The sequence below is a fragment of the Parus major genome, chromosome 5 (genome assembly GCF_001522545.3).
Source record: "Parus major isolate Abel chromosome 5, Parus_major1.1, whole genome shotgun sequence".
NCBI classification, from domain to species: domain Eukaryota; kingdom Metazoa; phylum Chordata; class Aves; order Passeriformes; family Paridae; genus Parus; species Parus major.
Window position 1 is genome coordinate 50,039,985 of NC_031774.1, and position 18,862 is coordinate 50,058,846.

The window sequence follows — 18,862 nt, forward strand, 5'->3', positions numbered from 1 at the left end:
TGTCCAAGGATTTTAGACTTAGGATAGCCTTGAACAAATAGCTGTTTCATTGAGGTTCATCAGTATTGTCAGTATAGGTCAAGCAGTTCTTTCCTGTATTTCCTAGTCAGAATTCAGTTTTGGCCATTTCACTTGACCTGTTCTATTGCAGTTTTCTTTGCAACAAATGGTGATGATGGTATTGTTTCACTGTCACACAGATGATGTGGCCATAAAAACACATTGTTAATGAAGCTCAACTAAGAACTTAATTTACCTGCTCTGTTTGGACATCAATGCCATTACACAAGTCATTGTCAATAGTGTGGCACAAAACGTTCCTTCCTTTTTACCCCTTTAGCATATTTCCTTGAGTAAGGAGTGACTGAGCTGGTTCAGTAGTATTTTACAACCCAAATATGGGTGATTACAGTATTAATAACTTGTTTTCTGGCTTGTGTTTTCAGCTATGAAGCAAGGCAGCAAGTGTGCAAACAAAGGAACTCTTAGAATAAGTTGTGGGTTGGGATAAAAGGGCAGACTAATCAGGGTGGCACTTTGTGGCTGTGTTCTACAAGCTACCTGAACAGCGGGAAGTGCATGGGGTCTTTTACAGGCAGGTTGAAACAGCCTCGAAGTCACAGGCCCTGGTTCTTCTGGGGGAATTTAACTACCCAGACATCTGCTGGGGAAGCAACACAGCAAAGCACAAACAGTCCAGGAGGTTCCTGAAAAGCATTGATGACAACCTCCCATCACAGGTAGTGAAAAATTCCACAAGGAATAGGGTGCTGCTTGGCCTTGTGATTACAAGCAGAGAAGGTCTTGCTGGAGATGTGGAGGTTGGAGGCAGCTTTGGCTGTCGTGACCATGAGGTGGAGTTCAGTACCAGGAGGGGATGAAGCAGGGCAGCAAGTAAGATTTTAACCATGTACTTTAAAATGGTCTTTAAGAGTTAACTTTAGCCTGCCCAGGGATCTTGGGAAAATTCCATGGGAACAGGACTTTCAGGGAAGAGGGATCCAAGAGATTGATTGATATTCAAGGATCACTTCCTCCAGGCTCAAGAACAATGCATCCGGATGAGCAAGAAATCAGGAAAAGTGGATAAGAGACCTGCATTCATGATAAAGGAGAAGGTGTTCTGGTGGGCAAGCTGTCCATGGGCCAGCAGTGTGCCCTTGTGGCCAAGAAGGCTAGTGGAATCCTAGGGTGCATTAGGAAGAGCATTGCCAGCAAGTTGAGGAAGGTGATGCTATACAAAATCATAGAATTGTCATGGTTGGAAGAGGCCTTTTAGATCATCAAATCCAACCATCCAATTCTGCCCCTCTACTCAGCCCTGGTGAGGCACACCTGGAGTGCTCTGTCCTGCTCTGGGCTCCTCAGTACAAGAGGGACATGGAGCTCCTGGAGCAAGTCCAGCTGAGGGCTACAAAGTTGATGGAGGGACTGGAGCACCTCTCTTAAAGGTGAAGGCTGATGGAACTGGGCCTGTTCAGCCTCAAGAGACAACTGAGAGGAGACCTCATCAGTGTCTACAAGCATCTGAATGGAGGGTGTCAAGAAGGTGAAGCCAAGCTCTTCTTGGTGGTGCCAAGCAATAACCGGAGGCAATGGGCAGAAACTCATGCACAGGAATAGGAAGAAAAAATTTTTTACCATGTAGGTGACCAAGCACTGGAACAGATTGTCCAGAGAGACTGTGGAGTATTCCTCAGTGGAGAATTCCAAGAGCACATCATGTCTGGACATGATCCTGTGCCATGTGCTCTGGTATAACCTTGCCTGAGCAGGGAGGTTGGACCAGATAAATAACTGTGATCCCTTCCAACCTCACCTGTTCTGTGATTCATTGAAAGGCTTAGCAAATTAAAGGAATAATGAAAAAAAAGAAATACTATCAGAGAAAATGTTATAAAATTGTAACCAAGAAAGATGTAATTACACAAATTAACATCTTGTTTGCATTCTGCATCTATGAATGTGAATGAAGATTCGATAAGCTAATAGAATTCCACAGGGCTGGATTTTCTGGTACTTATAAAAATTTGGCTCTATCTTAACATCTGAATTTTCTTCCCTTAAAATTTTTGTAAGATAATTATAAACAACAAATAACTAGTAGATGTGGGTTTCATTTTGTTTCTAAGATTGTTATACTTCAAGATTTCTAAAAGACAAAAATAACTGAAAAAATTTACTGTAACAATACGTAATATCCATAAATAAATATTACTTTTGAGAGGAAAAGCAATCTATAATTAGTTTACTTAAGAACAAAGTATCTTTATGCATGTGCAGATTTGAATAAAATATTTTCTCAGACCCTTGCAGCACAGAGAATGTATATCTGCACATCTGAATCGGCAAACCAAACATCAACCGTCTTTGCGACAAGTGAGTCTGAAAGGTTTGAAATGCAAAACCAGGCAAAACCCACGATGACCAGTGAAGGGACAACTAAAAAACCAACTCACTCTTAATTTAAGCTGTAAATTCTGTGAAGTGTTGCAATGGTGTGGAACTTCATGCAGCTACTTTGCCTTGATGAAGTCAGTAGCATGGAGCTGCTGTTTTCTATATTGATCTCTTGAAACAGTTGGGTTTTTTTTTTCTAAGGCTTTGCTTTTTATTTTGCATCTATGTATAACTTCCTACTCTATCACACATATCAAATTACATCAATATCCATTATGTGGTGACCTCATTGATTAAAATAACTTTATCTTCTATAAACAAGACAAACATCTTATGGATAGTTTTTGTTAAAAAAACAAGCACCTATACTTATATGGGTAGAGTTGTTTCTAGAATATGAACAGCAATAATTTCACCTACCAATAGTGAATCTCATTTCTTTTCCAATTTGATGTAGTAATTTACTGTAGTTTTTGAAAAACTTTGAACAAACGTGATCCTACAGTACCTACCCTTATTCTGTTTATTTTATCTTGTATAAAAAATTGCATTACATCAAGTGCCCAAAAGTTTAATTCAGTGTGTGTTGTGCAGTGGAAGATCTACATGTCAAAATCTAAATACAGTACAGTGCTTTGCAAAGTCTGTTTTATGACTATATCTCTGATCCTGCTACCTGTTTAAGATGACAATTATCTGAAATTAGTTATATGTTAAGGCGACTAAACACATAAAAGTGAGACTATTAGTAAGGTTATTCACTTAAATTAAGGAAAGCTATGACTTCTATGAGCTGTATAGATATATTGTACACTTGAAAATTGATTCCAAAATAGCTGAGAAATCAAAACACTGCAACTAAATAATGGTTATCTGCAAAATGTTTTGCTCCAAGGTTGTTGACACTACTTGAGATTAATTTTTCATTTTTATATACTCTTTCAACAGAAACTCAATGGTTATGTCATTTTGCAATTGTTAGGCCACAAAGGGTTGAGCAACAGCACTGATCAGAAATCACTCACTTAGGACTTGGGGAGGAGGTCCAGCACACAAGGCATGCAATGTTTAAATAAAGGGCAAATATTCCAAAGAACTAATCAAGAGCATGTGTTAGATTGCCTCAGCTGGTGCTCATGATGTTGGTACCACTGTGAAAACAGCCATTGTATGGTTAGAGACTTTTGCCCTCATTTCTGTCCCATGCAGCCTGTTCAGCACCCCAGCTTTCACCTCCTTGAAGAATGAGTGTCCTTATCCTGTGGAAGAGGCTGGCTAAAGACTTGCCTCATGTTTCCTCTTGAAACTGAGCCACCATGCAAAATACAAACCATGAGTCATGGGAAGGAAAATGATGATTCTGTACGCTGGGACTAAGACTGTCCCCCGAAAGTTGACTGTATGTGTGAGTGAGGGAGAGTGTGTTAACCTAACCATCCACTCACAGTCTGTTTGTATCCTTGACCCCTTGGCATCCCTTCCAGCTTGAGATACTCTATGACTGTTTTTCAAAGCATATAAGGTTTTAGGCTGTTACGCAAAGCCAGAATGCTATAGAAAGCTCTTTCAAGAAGCTTTAAGCATAAGGAGATGACTATAATCCCCCATGCTACTATGAAGTGTCCCTACTCCTGTAGCTATTAGCCAGAAGTAAGCCTTCCTGAGGGTTAGTTAAGTAAGATGTGACTCAAGTTCCAGAAAAAGGGTAGCCAGAGCTCTGAGCTGTGTGCGGTTAGGGTTTGTGTAATTAGAAAGTAGAGATGATTTGTGTTATTACTGTCAGGAATCAGCCTTTCATATTTGCTTGATTAGCTTGAGTAAGTCAACATGGTCTGTTCAGAACTAGGGACTGTTTTGTCTTTAATATGGCAGCATTTCTGACTAGTGCTCCATCCCATAAAGTTTTTTTGTTTTCTAAAAATATCTTCATTCATAAGAGAAAGTTTTCATCTTGGTGTTAACAATGGCAGCACATCATGCTATTTATATAAATGACATTGGCTGTGTATGCCAGCTTGAAGCATGTATTTTGTTGCAAAATTAACACAAAGGCTGATATTATCGAAAGTTGCTAAATCGGGAGTAGAATCTGAAGTAATTTGGTTTGTTTTGAGTTTATCATTAAGTAAAGCATTATTCTCAATAAAAGTGTCAAACCAAAGGGAGAAATACAATAGAATTATTTGCAACATCTTTCATTGTAGTAAGAATCTTTAATGCTTAGAAAAAAACCTGTATGCAAAAATCCAACAGTCTTGTTTTTGGTTTGTTTTTTTTTGATTTCTCCTTATCGGCCCACTGCAGTCTAGGAGAGGGTGTTGAGATGGCATCAAGCTCTAGGAATACTTCATACTTCAGCATTTCTCATACTTCAGAATGATAGGAGGTTCAGCCCTTTTGGAATCACCCTAAGAAACTTACAGCAGTTATCTGATACTTCAAAAGTTTTATTGCATTTAAAAAGAGGGAACTGGGGATAAAAATAACTGCATAATATAACTTTGTGTCCCCTCCATTCTTCATCCAAAACAATACCCTCAAGCTTGATTTACAGGGGCAAAGGACAAAAAACACAAATGACTAGCATTTCTTAACAAAGATTCCTTCCTTCTGGCCAGGGTACTACTATCCAGAGAGCTTCTTAACATGCTGTATGTATTTTCCCCTCAAATTTTCCCAAATATTTTCTCAAGAAAAAAAGAAAAACCCATTTCCAGTAATCTTGCAGGCAGCTGTGAATTGACAAAAAAAGAAGACATTTTAATCATGGTTATGTGCTTTCTGTGTTTTATCAAGTATTGTCATTCACCAAGGAACAACTGTTCTATGTTTTACATGAAGTCTTTGGAAAAAGCAGGTTTAAACTTTGATTTGCTCCTTAAATCCAGGCTGGAAACAAAAAATGATGCAGCTGCTTGCAGCCAGTTCCTGTGTTCTCCTGTGTTAGCTGGACTAACTTCACTGAAGAAGAGAATTGGGTAGTTAGTAGAGGAAAATCCATAATTTTGAGAATGTAATGAAAATCAAATGCAAAAGCCATTAAGGATGTTTACTGGTTTTAACTGTGTTTGCCTGGAAATTTACTTGGTAAATAATTTAATTGAAGAAGTATTTTATTCATACATACACTGAACAAAAATTGATATTATTTTATTTTTGTTTTTATGTTACATTGATACATATACATGTGCAGATTGTATGTGCATGCTTTTAAAATAGTAATTTTTTCATTATTTTCACAGCAAACCCAAGGAACCAATGTTCAGTGCAGGTAGGAACTTTTAAAATTTTTAAGCAGATAGTAACTGTGATAACATATTTGGGTTCCCCCACTAGCCCCCTTTCTTTTGTGGATGCCTAGAAATTGGTATTGGGAATCTGAACATGATACTTACAGGCTGCTGCTGATATATTTTTTAAAAGTTGATCAGTTCACTCTAGATTTTATTGATCCAATTGATTTATTTTACAGTTGGGATTCTTTGTAAGAAGACAAGGGCAAAAAAGACTATGTCTTCTTTCTTCTCATATGTCTTCTCTTTCAAAGGAGTGTTAAAGTTTTGTTAATTAAAGGAATGCCAAATTCCAGTTATGATGCTGTCATGTTAATCATAAAACAGTACCCTATGAAGATTGCCACATCTGTCCCCAAATTGTAATGTAATACAATTACATTACAATTGTAATGTAATACAAATAAAAAGGTGGTTTGTTATGACAGTTTTGGTAATCTATCTTTAATTTAAAAAGCACTTCAATTTTTTCTAACTTAGGTATTATCCCTGCTGAAAGATTTTGAAAGTGAAATAGTACGTGTAAGTGAAAGCAGTGTTTGTTGTTGTCATTAGACAGTTAAAAATTTTGAAGAGTCAATAAAAATATGAAGCTGCATAGTGTATGTAGCAGTTATGTTTGTTCTGAAAAGTAAACACCTAAAATAAAGATTTTTTTTAACAAAATAGGGAAAGGAAAAAATGCTGTTGATTTATCAGCTGTATTGTATTCTTTTTATGCATAGTTCTATGACAGTAATCATACATTAAGCTGAAAAAGTTGGAGATCTTTTGTTTACTGCATGGATTGATCAGAATCCAACAAAGCTCTTAAGCCATATTTCATGGTTTAATGTGACTGATTTTGCACATGAAATGAAATAAGCACTTAAGTCTCTTGTGACAATAGAATCATGGTTCATGTCCCTTCCATAAAAACTGATGGTTTAGAAAAAGAAAACTTCTGATTTGCACAGAATATTCTTTCCTTGCCTATTTTTTTCTCCTTCCCTTATACCATGTAAGCAAAGGTGTTTGTAATATTTTTTCTTCTACCATTTTCCCATAGATAAAAATTAGTAATTAAATAAGTGTGATACTACATCGATGTCCTTCTCACCTAGACAAAATTCCAACTGAAATTAATGTTTTATCTAAGAAGGTTATATTGGCATTTTATTTAAGTATACGATTACATAATTGAGTTTAAGCCAGTGTTTTAATGGTGGAACCAAACAAAGGCCCCCAACTGAGGAAAGAGCTTTAGAAGGTAATTATCCAGTGTATGGTCCAGTGTTTTGTTCAAGCCCCAGGTTAGCCTGCAGCAGAATAAGGCTGGACAGCCTGTAGAGCAGGTATTTAGAGAGTTATTGTATTCAAACACATCTTTATCTAGCCCTTCTGTCTCTGTCTCTGTAATCACAAGGGAAGCGCCGTGTGACACACTGCAAAGGTAGGCTTCACTTCCAAAACCTCATAGCTCTCGAAGCAAAATGGCTCTGGTGGGATAAAAGCCCAATGTATATACAGCTGTTTTCTAACTTGTGTGCATTTGCAATGTTAAAACTTTTCTAGTTCTTTTGAGTGAAACAAAAAATGTTATACCATTTATTATATGATCTACTGAATTATAACCCTCAGGTGCACTTTAATTGTAATAATGGGTTATAATTTACATTCCTGTGGACTTATTCCTAAGAATTTGAATTAGGAAAAAAATGTTGAGAGAGCTATATGGCAACACGTGGATGTTCACTGTGTTTGAAATGGCATTCTGCACTTTTGCTGAAATTCGTATAGAATTTTCCCCTTTGTTGGCTGTTTTGCTGTTAGCCTAACATAATCATAGAAGCCTTTGTTTTCCCTTGCTTTTTCTTACTGAGTAGATTGTAGATTTTTCTAAAACTTAAATAAACAGACCTAGGCCTACAACTAATTTCTCGTTGCTTTTTGCTTAGTGTCATAAAGCAGAGTTACATTTTGTCAACATATCATGTTGGTGTCTAAACTTTAGTTAAGTTGTAGTGTAAATATGCACATTTTTGATGCATGTTTATATCTGTGATCTGATCACAGGTTTATCTGCTTTTTAGAAATAGCTATCCTAACAGTTTTACCATTAATCATCATATTTCAGCTTTGCAATAAATGTGAATTTCACAAAGCAAAAAATGTTTGTTCTTATGGCAAAGTCTATTAGAGAGTCTCTACCTCTGTGTATTCTTTGTACAAATTTATACCTGCAATCGGTGGTGGTCTCCTTTGCAGATCCCACTGGCATTGATGTATCTTCTTATTTCAGTTCATTAACTGTCAATTTATGCAACAACAATATCAAATTTACAAAACTGCAGATGTAAAAGATACATTTGTCTAAAATTTTCACTGTTGGTCTGTCTTTGTAGTTTGATGATTGTCTGTCTTTACATCTATATCTTTATATTTAGTACTCTACTGTCTTATAAACTTGCTTAAGTATGAAAAAAAGGACGGAAATTGATTGTGTAGATAATGTATTTGGGTTAGGAACAAAAATTAGTAGAGATGGAATATTACTAAAAGTTAGAAATTAATGCACAGTATGACTTCTATGCCTGACCTAATCAGCCTAAGTTCCTCTTTGGAGTTAGGAGAGATATATGCACACATTCTGAAGGCACAATTTATATGCTTGTTGTAATATACTTGGTATAGTTTACTGGCTAGTATATACTTTCCTAGTCTGGTGTGACTAGGTCAGATGCTCCAGCTGCAGATTGCTAAATGCAAGTTCTATGAGTCCCACAAACTTCAGGTGAGAAAAGCACCTCAGTGAATTAAACTTTGGTTCATTCACAGCTTTAGATAAGTACAGCCAGTAGTTGTCATTGCTGAAAATCTGTTGACTTCCAGTGCACCAGCATCAGCAGTGTTGGCATGTGTTTGGAGCTCATTAAATAAATGCTGCATGCGCATACAAATAGTGTTGTAATGCTTTGCTACTTAATGCTCTACCCTCTATTTTATTTTCCAATACAGATATATTGGAGTAGATTTTTAAAAACAATTCCAATATTCTCTCATTTTAATGGGCATCTTGAAGTTCCAACCTTCTGTCACCATTATGTCATCATTACTATCTCTTCTTTTTAGCATTAAGTTTTCTGTTGCTTTCATTTTATGTATGCATTCTATAATTGAAGCTAGAGAGACCTAGCTGTAACTTTACTGTGGCAGATCAGGTAGAACTCTTTCCCATATGACTTAGTCTAAAGGCAAAATACACATCTAGTTAGGTAATAAAACGTAGCTATGATGTTTATTTGTTCAATCAATAATTCTTATTCATTTAGTCAGGATTTATAGCATATGCATATTTCCATTTAAAATAAAGCCTTAGCTTTCAAATTTTAAAAATAGTTGTATATTTGTAATGATACTTAAAAATTCATAGCATAATTTAACAGTCCTAAATTGTATAATTTTTTTTTCATTTACATGATTTTTGTTACTTTTGCCCTTCCATTTCCTCTGTGCCCACGATTATTCTGTCTAGTAACTCTACAGATGTCACTGACTCCAAAACTGCTTGATTCGCATGTGAACAAGGCTGAACCCCTTGATCTGCCGATGGAGCAGCAAGAGCCAGCACGTTCTGAATCTGGACAAACTTCATCAGAAGTTCACAGGACACCCACTTTGGCCTTGCCACTTCCCAAAAGTCCTAGTCAGACCTTCATGGCATTTGCCAGATCTCCTAGTTTTATAAGCCCCATGAAGTCCCCAAGTCAGTACTTCCAGATCTGTTATTAATCTCTGCTTCTCTGCCCCAAAAATATTTATTACCAGTTCAACACATTACTTTTAGTATTTTCTTCTAGAAATGTTTACTTCTGTCAGCCAATTGAGTTTTTGTAGCTTCTCTCCTGTATGTCATTTTCCTTTCTTTTAATGTGCTGTCAATGTTGTCATTCTTTTTTCAATGTTTAGTAATTCTTAAAGCACATATCTTTTCTGCATGTACATCAGCATGATTCCTCTTACTAATTGTTTGTGTTCCTAATTTCGAATGTATCTCTAACACTGTGTCAAGTGTAAAGCATATCTTTACACTGGGATGCAAAGAATGCGACTGAGTGTTGGAAAATAATTTAGATGCTGATGCTCAACTGTAAACATTGATTAAAAAATAAAATTAATTTTAAGTGGCATTTCTGCGTTAATTGTAATCTTTGATGTATTCCCCTCCATTTTTAATATTTAAAAACTGTAATATTGTAACATTTTTTTAAAAAAGTTTCAATTTCAGACCTTTCTGTTTTGTAGTTCTTCATTATTTAGTTCTAATTCTTCTACTCAGAATATTTAGAGGAAGAAGGGACTTCATATGTTTTTTAAAAATTGTGGTTATGATTTAGGAAAAAAAAAACAAACAAAACCCTGCTAAATTTCTAAGTTTGAGATTGCATGTCATTCTGTAATTGTAATGCACCAAACTGTTATGTGGGAAGGGATGGAGGAGCACTGAAATTCTCCCCCGTGGCTTTTTTGTGTAACATGAAACATTTCTGACCTTTTGTAGAGGAAGGATACGTAAAAATGTTTCTTCGTGGACGTCCTGTTACCATGTACATGCCCAAAGAGCAAGTGGAATCTTACAATTTGGAAGCAAAAGTAGAACTACCAGCCAAGAGGCTTAAACTGGAATGGGTGTATCCTTTCTGTGCTGGAGGACTACTGGAAATCAATCATTCCATTATGATTTGGGTTAAATAACTTTTTGAGCTCAAGTATAGCAGGATTAAGGTTGTAGGGTTCATTTAATTGGTGAAGTGACATTCCATTGAAAATAGGTAATAATTTCTCGAGGCTGCTGTTCTTCACCTTGTAAAGTACAGGGTGGCAGCTTAAGAAAGATTTTGCTTAAATGTTGCCTGAAGGTTAAGTCTGAAGCATGCTAATTAACCAGAGATTAAACTAGGCATATCATAAGAATGTAGTGAACTGGGATTATTAATTACAATATGCATAAAACAAGCTCAGGGTTTTTTCTAGTTCTTTGCAGTAATTTGTCATTTTTAACTGTTTTATAAAATGTACATAATTTTCCTTAAGAGTAGTAAGCCCTGAATTGAGTAGTGCTGTGCAACTGATATTTGCTTAACCATAAAATTTATAAAATACAATATATAAAATAATATTTGGATTTGTATCTTAAGGGGCTTAAACACCATAAATACTGCACAACCAGATTTTTCCACTGACTTTCATGAGTGGTCATAATTGCAGAAATATAACTAGAAAGAAATTAGCAGTTCTTTACTTACAAAAGTTTTCCTATTTGACTTTAAAGTATAGTGATAGAATATATTCTTTATTTAAGAAAAAAGACATTTCACTTTTGTATAATCTTATTATATATAATAGATGATTCAAAATAAAATATAAACACAACAATATCTGAGTCTATTTGTAATATCCATTATCTTTAGAGAGAAGATGTCTTCATAAAGTTTTCTCTTTTAAGAAAAATCTCTTTTTTTGGTTGCAGTGTAAATAGGAAATTACTTTGTCTTCATAAAAGAAGACAGACTGCATATAGTCTTTTTCAAAGTTGTATAAATAGAACTGCATGTGGTTTCAGAATGTTCAGAGAGTTTCCAAAAGTCCCTTTGTATTCACAAGAGATTAATGACAGATTTAGTGGCCATTCTTATTATTCCTATTGCAGCTGAGGCTGTAGGTTCTATCCCATTCTGCTGGAACTGAGTAGATAGTGCATGCACAAATAAGTGAAGATGAGTTTAAATGACAAAAAATCCATAAAATTAATAAAACAGGTGAGATTAGAGTGATAAACACTGCTTGCAGCATTTTGCCATCTAATTGTACAGGTTCTTACCATTTATCACAACAGAATTGAATGATGTCTTTTGCAGTTTTAAGAAGCTCCTCACTCAGGGGGCCTAAGGATGACAAGGAGAAAGTGTTAGAAAGCTTGCTGAAACAACAGAACAGCCAACCATGAAACAAAGCAGGATGTCATTAGCAGCACGTAGGTGGAACCTGACGTCAATATTTCAGACTATTCTAAGAAATTACAATTAGGGTAGGTCATGATTTCAGTCTCATTAGTTTCTCACTTAAGCTTATTTAAATGACTGAATATTTGCCAGATGGACTATTATTTTTAGTTTGAATATTCATATGTCCTTCCAGGTGTGTGTCTGTATACCCAGCAGAATCCTTTCTAAGGTCGTCTGTGAATAGAAGAGGTGTGAATTAATAAAACAATCTAACCCTAGATGGTTATTCTAAATGGTATTGGGGAGGAGGTAGTTTTTTTCCAAAAATACTGTGCTAGCTTCTTCTGTTTCTAATTTATTTGCAATTAAATCCAATCATGATAACCATACTTAATATTTATAGCCATGACTAGGTATATGGAAGGTTTAGAAAGACAATTAAAAAATAATTTTAATAAAAGAGGGAGAAGGTAATGCCCACTTTACAGACTATAACAAGGAGGACTGTGAAGTGTAACTGTGAGCAGGAGCATAAGATCATTTAAGAAGAAAGACAGATACAGCAGAAAACCAAGGAATATTACAGGCATTCATTCCAGTTGAGTTGGAGAAGCTGCACTGTTTGATTGGAGTGTAACAGAACTGGAATAGGAAAAAAACATCTTTGTAACAGACAAATGAGTCTAACTGTGGGAGTACAGCCAGAAACACTCTATAATGTAAGAATGGGGATAGGGAAACAAGATATCAGAGGTGGCATGGACAAATGGAAAGGAAAGCAGACTGTGATGAAAAACAGAAGGAAGAAATTCAAATATGTGTAGATTTCAGGGCATAGCAGAGCCATAAAGGGTTATTACAGTCAAATTAGCAGCTGTCTGGGTAAGCTGGAAAAGGGTCACACCTCTGATATAATATGATATATATTAGGACATGAAGAAACAAAACCACTGAGTGATGAAGTGTGAGGGGGGCTGGAGCAGAGGTGGAAAATCCAAGTGAGAAATCAATGCTAGAGACATCAGGGTGGGAGCAGTGGCCTGCCCAGATCCATTTGAGAGCAATTCACTTGGCAAGCAGGAGGGTTGATACAAAAACTGCAGGCTAAGTGAAAAGAAAAGGTCAAGGTAGCATTCCCTGAAGTGAGAGCCCACCAAATCCAAGTTGAAGCCACCAAATCCGAGTGTGGGAAACAGTGAGAAGAAGGAGGGATCAACCCCAGGAGTTTGCATCTGAGAAAAAAGGCTGATAGAAAGAAATTGAGTGTTTGACAACAGCAGTCATGCGAAGGGTTGAATGCAGCATTGTTCCCCACAGGAAGAATAGTAAAGAAAGGAGATTTTCCCTAAAGAATGTAATCTTTCCTGTATAATGGTGATTTTTGTGCACTGAGATTTGCTCCTTTTACACATGTCTGTGTAATGTTCTTCACTTTTTTAGAAGTTCATTTTCTTACATTATCTTTAGCTTCTGGTTCACTATAAATTTGATTATATGTTGTTAAACTAGGGAAATATGTTGGCTTCAACACATAATGGTATCTGGCCTTTGAGAGAAATATAAATTTAAACAAATAAAGCATTGTCCAGAAATCTAGAGTAGTAACGCCAACTGATACAGACATTCAAATTGATAGTAAATTATTTATAATTGAAGATATTGATTGCTACAGTGTCATCACAATATCTCAAACTTCAAGAAACTTGGGCTGAGATGTTTCAGTTTATGAGACTAAAAGTTCTATTTCTGAATCCACACTTTAATAATTAGGTATGCAGCACTAGTTCTATTGCATTTATAAGAAAAAATCAGCAAGCTGTTTATTCTAAAATAGGTATTTATATAGGATAACTATTGCCCTTATCACTTCAGCAACATTAACATGACTATTTTAGTTTGAGTGGGTTATCATTGACAATACAGAATAGCACACAAGTATCTTGCTTAGATCATGTAATTGGGGTTTCATTATCTGCCCATATATTTTTCACAGCCAGTTTCTCCATATTGACTGCATTAGAATGCAGTTCTGTTTTGCCAAGATTCTGCTAATGCTGTTTCTTTCTGTTTCCATAAAAAAAAGAAAGCCAAAATAGTTGTAGTCCCTAATGACTCTTCAGAAGAATAAAACTACAAAATTTGGCTGAATTAACATTAAGTCTAAATGAGATTATTATTCCAGTCATTTCATTTCATTGAATTAATTTTAGATTTGTGTTGATATGACATCAACACAAATAGCATCAGAATCTGGGCCACTGCCTTTTAAATACTACAAAAATAAATTGGAATGGATGATGTAACCCTTTTATGGTTTTTATCCATCTGGCTGGTCATGTCCACATTAATGAAATCAATCAACCTGCACACAGGATAATGCAATCAATCCTTGTGTAATGCAGGGAGATGTGCTGAATGACTTACTGGTTTTAACCAAGTCTAATTTTTTATTTTAATTGGTCAAGCAGTGTAAATATTAAATACACCTGGGACAAAATTAGTATTGCCTTTGTCTGCTATTTAGCAAATTCTAGAGGATGCTAAAGGAATTCCCATATTCTTTGCTATGGATTTTCTGTAGGATATATAGGTTTTAAAGCGTGCAAAGTGCTTCAGATTTCTGCTGTAGTAAGGGAAAAAGTTCTGAAGGTTGTTGACAAGTAATAAAGCTGTGCTCAAGCCAACAGATGGACACTTTAGGACAGACACTACACACTGCAAGCACAGAGAATCCTTTCTTTTTCTCCCCTTGTTTTTAACATTCTTCATTGGTAGATAATGTTATTGCAGCTTGACCAACCCTCCAGCTATGGATATAGGGGTCGGGACTGTCGCAGCAATCTCTACCTCCTGCCAACGGGCGAGACCGTGTACTTCATCGCGTCTGTAGTTGTGTTATTCAATGTTGAAGAGCAGCTTCAGAGGCATTACACTGGGCATAATGATGATGTGAAGTGGTAAGTCATCTAACAATAGTTCTTTTTTTTCTTCATAAAACAGTATTTGAGAGGGATCTACTCATTTTCCTTACTCTTCTTTTAGGATGATTGAACATTATTTTCTTCTTTAGAATCTTCTCCTTGCCTTTTTTAAGTAGAGTTGAATTATTGCCCTTCACCAGGGTCTAGGCACCTGTACAGCTCCTTTAGGTTCAATATAATCAGTAAAATAGTGGTAATTTCACCTGTCGTCTTCCTGGCACTCTTCAGGCATGCTGACCCCGTGGCAGATAGCCTGTAAACTAGACCTGGTTTGTTTGCTGCCATGCACACATGCCAGAATGGGCTTCAGAGCGATTTAAGTGTGTTGAAGCTCAGAGGAGGCTAGATAGCAACAAATATCAGAATCATGAAACTGTAATCTAAGTAAACATATGGTTTATCTTGATGGTATCAGTCTGCTTGTACAGTGTAGCTGAAAAAGAGCACCTGGATTATCTGATGGGCCATAATATATGAAACAAGTTTGCCAACCCTTCTTTAAATTAGGCATTATGAAATGCCCATTGTCCCTCAAAGCTAAAAATAGGCCTGATAACCAAATCTGCTTGAATTGTGAGCATGTTTCATAAATTTTATTATTTGTGTAATCTGTTTTTTTTACCTTGGATCTGTTCCATCTCATTTCCCTCTTTCAAATTTTCTGTCTCTAGATATTTCAAAGCTATCAGGTTTACTGGAAAGAGGATGTCTTTCTAGTTTGTAAAGCAAAATGAATTATGGACACAGTTTATTTTGTAGGGTACTTGGCCTCTAGAACTGCATGCAAAGCAGATGCAGTGTAAAAAGAACTCAGAGGATTTTAAAATACAAGAGTATGACAATTGTTTTGTCAGTTCTGTTTTTATATTCTTAAAAAGTTTACATGTATGCTGTGTGCTTTATATGACTAAAATAGGGGTATTTATTACAAGATCAAGTAATAGCTTGTTGAAATAGTCAATAGATTTAAGTTTGGCCTCTTCTTTTCTAGCCTGGCTGTTCATCCTGATAGGATCACTATAGCAACAGGGCAAGTTGCAGGGACATCCAAGGATGGGAAAGTAAGTGGCTGCTTTACTGATGTACAATTATTTATATTTCATAAGAATATGTTATTAAGAAGATACATGCTGTATTTTTTTCCTTTTGTAATTGGTCTTATATTTTTGGACTGAATGGAGCAAAACTTAATTTGAGAGTTCCCACTGCACACTATCAAAGTTACCCAATTTCATTATCAGGACTGGTCAATGGTTTCTGGTTCCATGACTTAGACTGAAGGAGCTGATCTCAGAGAGGTATGGAGGGAGAAGGCTGCAAAGGAGACCTGAGAGGGCAGATGGATGTGAAGGAAAAGAGGACATTGAATTGTATTTAATATGCAGCTTCATTTTTGATCACAGCTACCAAAACTAAACTACAAAGAACGGGTTTTGGTTGTTTCCTGAAAAAAAATAAACTTTTACTTTTGCCATCATCTAGGCAAGAATATTTTTCTCTCTATTGCCACCTCTATTATTGTAAGATTAGCTGTAAGCTGGGACTTTATTTGAGCAGAGTTAAGAACAACATTGATCCAAAGAGCTAGCAAAAGGGAAAAAGAATGAGAGAAAACCGAGGCAGTAAAAACTATGAGGAAAAAGTTACTCAGCAGAGTATGCAGCTGTTGTCAAAACCAAAATATTGCAAGCTTTTTGGCAGGTGCCAAAGAAGAATTTTGGGATGAAAAGTGGACTATCAGTATGATACTTATAGTATTGATCACTGATCAATCAGTATAGATACTGACTACTTTTAGTGTCATGATTTAACCCCAGTCAGTAATTAAGTACCATACAGACACTCATCCACCCCACCACCCCTCAGTGGGATGAGGAGGATTGGAAAAAGGACAAACGCTGTGGTTTGAAATAAGAACAGTTGTTGTAATTGTTATTAAATTTTAATTAAATAATAGTAACGACAATGAAGACAAGAAAAAGACAGAAATAAGACCCAGGAAAGGTGATGTACAATGCAATGGCTCATCACTCACTGACTGATGGCCAGCTCATCCCCCAGCAGCAATTGTCTGGTCCTGGCCAAATCCCCAGTTTATGTACTGGGCATGATGTTCTGTGGTATGGAATATCCCTTTGGCCAGTTCAGATCAGCAGTCTGGACCATGTTGCCTCCTGGCTTCACATGCTGCTCCTCACTGGATGAGCATGGGAACCTGAAAAGTCCTTGACTTAGGGTAAGCACTGCTCAGCAATAGCCAACATCTGTGTTATCCATATTATTCTTGTCCAACACACGGCACTGCACCAGCTACTGAAAAGAAAATTGACTCTATCCCAGTCAAAATGAGGACAGCAAAGGAAAAATAAAAGAAATCCCAATCATGCAATATAAGTTTTATATAAAGATAACTTAGCTGAGTAACATAAACTATTAATTTTCATTATGTGTTGGAGCTTGTTTTTTTTACTTACCATTGTATTTATGACATAAAACCTAAAGGTTTGAGGTCTGTGCTCGAGTGGACATATATAGGTATATAAAATGCCTATGGTATATAGGTATATAAAAGCCGCTTATATAACTGAGGCACTCTTGTGGCCTTCGGGGTTTTTATATATAAATTTATTTACGTTAAAGGACAATTTGACTGCTTTCACTGAGCGAGAGCCTGCAGCAGCTGCCCGGGGCTGCCCTCTGGTGGCTGAGAGCGGCATCGCGGGGCTCCCGGAGCCCAAGGCACACAGGGGGAGGCGGGAGGGAGGGAAAATAAAATCTGGAATTTTATTTACAAAAAACAATCTCGTTCTGATTACGTTTGTATAGAAGAGTTTGAACATAAAGTTATTTTCCCCGGTGATTTTTATAACGTTGAAATGAATTACATTTTAGAAATTCTTTAGCTTCTATTCACACTTTTACCTTTCACATTTACCAGAGTTATCTCAGTTGGTACAGTTTAAACTCTATCTGTAAATCCTATCTCATGAAGTCATCAACAATTTTCAGTTCATGCCGAGTCTCTCAGTGGCCATGAACTTCAGTGAACAAATTAGATCTGTGAGATCTGATGTGCTGGACACTCAGAATAGTCAGTCACAGATTTTGGTCCTAGGCACAGGAATCAGCAAACCATTTGTAACGTATCTGTGCTTACATGGGTGACTCTAGAGAAGTACTGATCATTTTTATACCTTCAATTGTGATTTTTTTTCAGATGCCTTCTCATTTTTTCAAATCATGATGGTTTTTATCCATCATTGTTTGTACTGATGTTTTCTGTGTCTGTTTCATAGCAATTGCCACCACATGTGCGTGTCTGGGATTCTGTGACTCTGAATACACTGCACGTCATTGGAATGGGATTTTTTGACCGAGCTGTCACTTGCATTGCTTTTTCTAAATCCGTAAGTAAAGTAAATAAATAGTCATATTAAGACTGTTTGCTGTAAAGATCTTTGAAATCTTTCCAATTCAGGTGACCAAAACAAACTTCCAAGCTGTCTCTTCTCTCAGGTTCATCTTTAGAGGAGGAAAGCTTGCAGCCCAGTTGTTTCCAACAGTTTAGGTTGCTATTAAAATTAACAATATCACAGCAGTCTCATAGATTTGCCATATACTTAAAATAAACTGCAATTAATTTCTTCAGCAGTTGCAAAAATACTTGTGTACTTGAAATTTCAGCATCCCTACTTTTCTTGAATCTTCCTATTCTGTTTCTCCCTACATAAGAAATTTACTCTCTGCACCTTTTAACCCTCTCACTGTGTCAAAAATGATTCATGAAAAACTTCTTAAAAATAGAGGTTCCCATAGGAGAATCAAAATCTTTTGCTGAAAAGCAGCAAAGGCATATGGACAAAGGATTGTAAAAAAGTAAAATCCTATTGTTTGCCTCTTGGCACCATCCTTTGAACTCTAATCTGTCAGAGAGATAAAGGAAATATTTACATGCTGATTTAGGCAACATTTGAGTCCCATATAAAAACTTGAGTCTGTGACCTGGCATGTGCAAGCTGCAAAGCCCTCTGTGTACAACAGAATCTGTAAGCAGTGTATGTGGTGGTGTCTGGCTGTCTTGACAGCATTTTTACATAGGAGAGTACTAACTGGTGTATTCCCTAGGCAAAATTTACTTCAGTGAAAGTTTCTACAAACACTTGAAATGCACTGATAACTGTGTTTATAGAAAAAATAGGGGTGT

At 36.3% G+C, this 18,862-nt stretch overlaps 1 protein-coding gene across 9 annotated transcripts in view; it reads left to right on the forward strand.

Annotated features, from left to right (window-relative positions):
- The window catches only part of EML1 (EMAP like 1), a 122,376-nt gene that overhangs the window by 85,179 nt on the left and 18,335 nt on the right, over positions 1-18,862 (forward strand). For 4 of the 9 annotated variants that reach the window (XM_015630307.2, XM_015630305.3, XM_015630308.3 and 1 more), the window contains 6 exons: positions 5,643-5,671; positions 7,099-7,125; positions 10,234-10,363; positions 14,485-14,634; positions 15,650-15,719; positions 17,955-18,065. In XM_015630307.2, coding sequence (XP_015485793.1) covers positions 5,643-5,671; positions 7,099-7,125; positions 10,234-10,363; positions 14,485-14,634; positions 15,650-15,719; positions 17,955-18,065 — 517 coding nt within the window. The remainder of the gene's footprint in view (positions 1-5,642; positions 5,672-7,098; positions 7,126-10,233; positions 10,364-14,484; positions 14,635-15,649; positions 15,720-17,954; positions 18,066-18,862) is intronic. The other 5 variants (XM_015630306.3, XM_015630309.3, XM_015630311.3 and 2 more) reach the window with 2 other exon arrangements.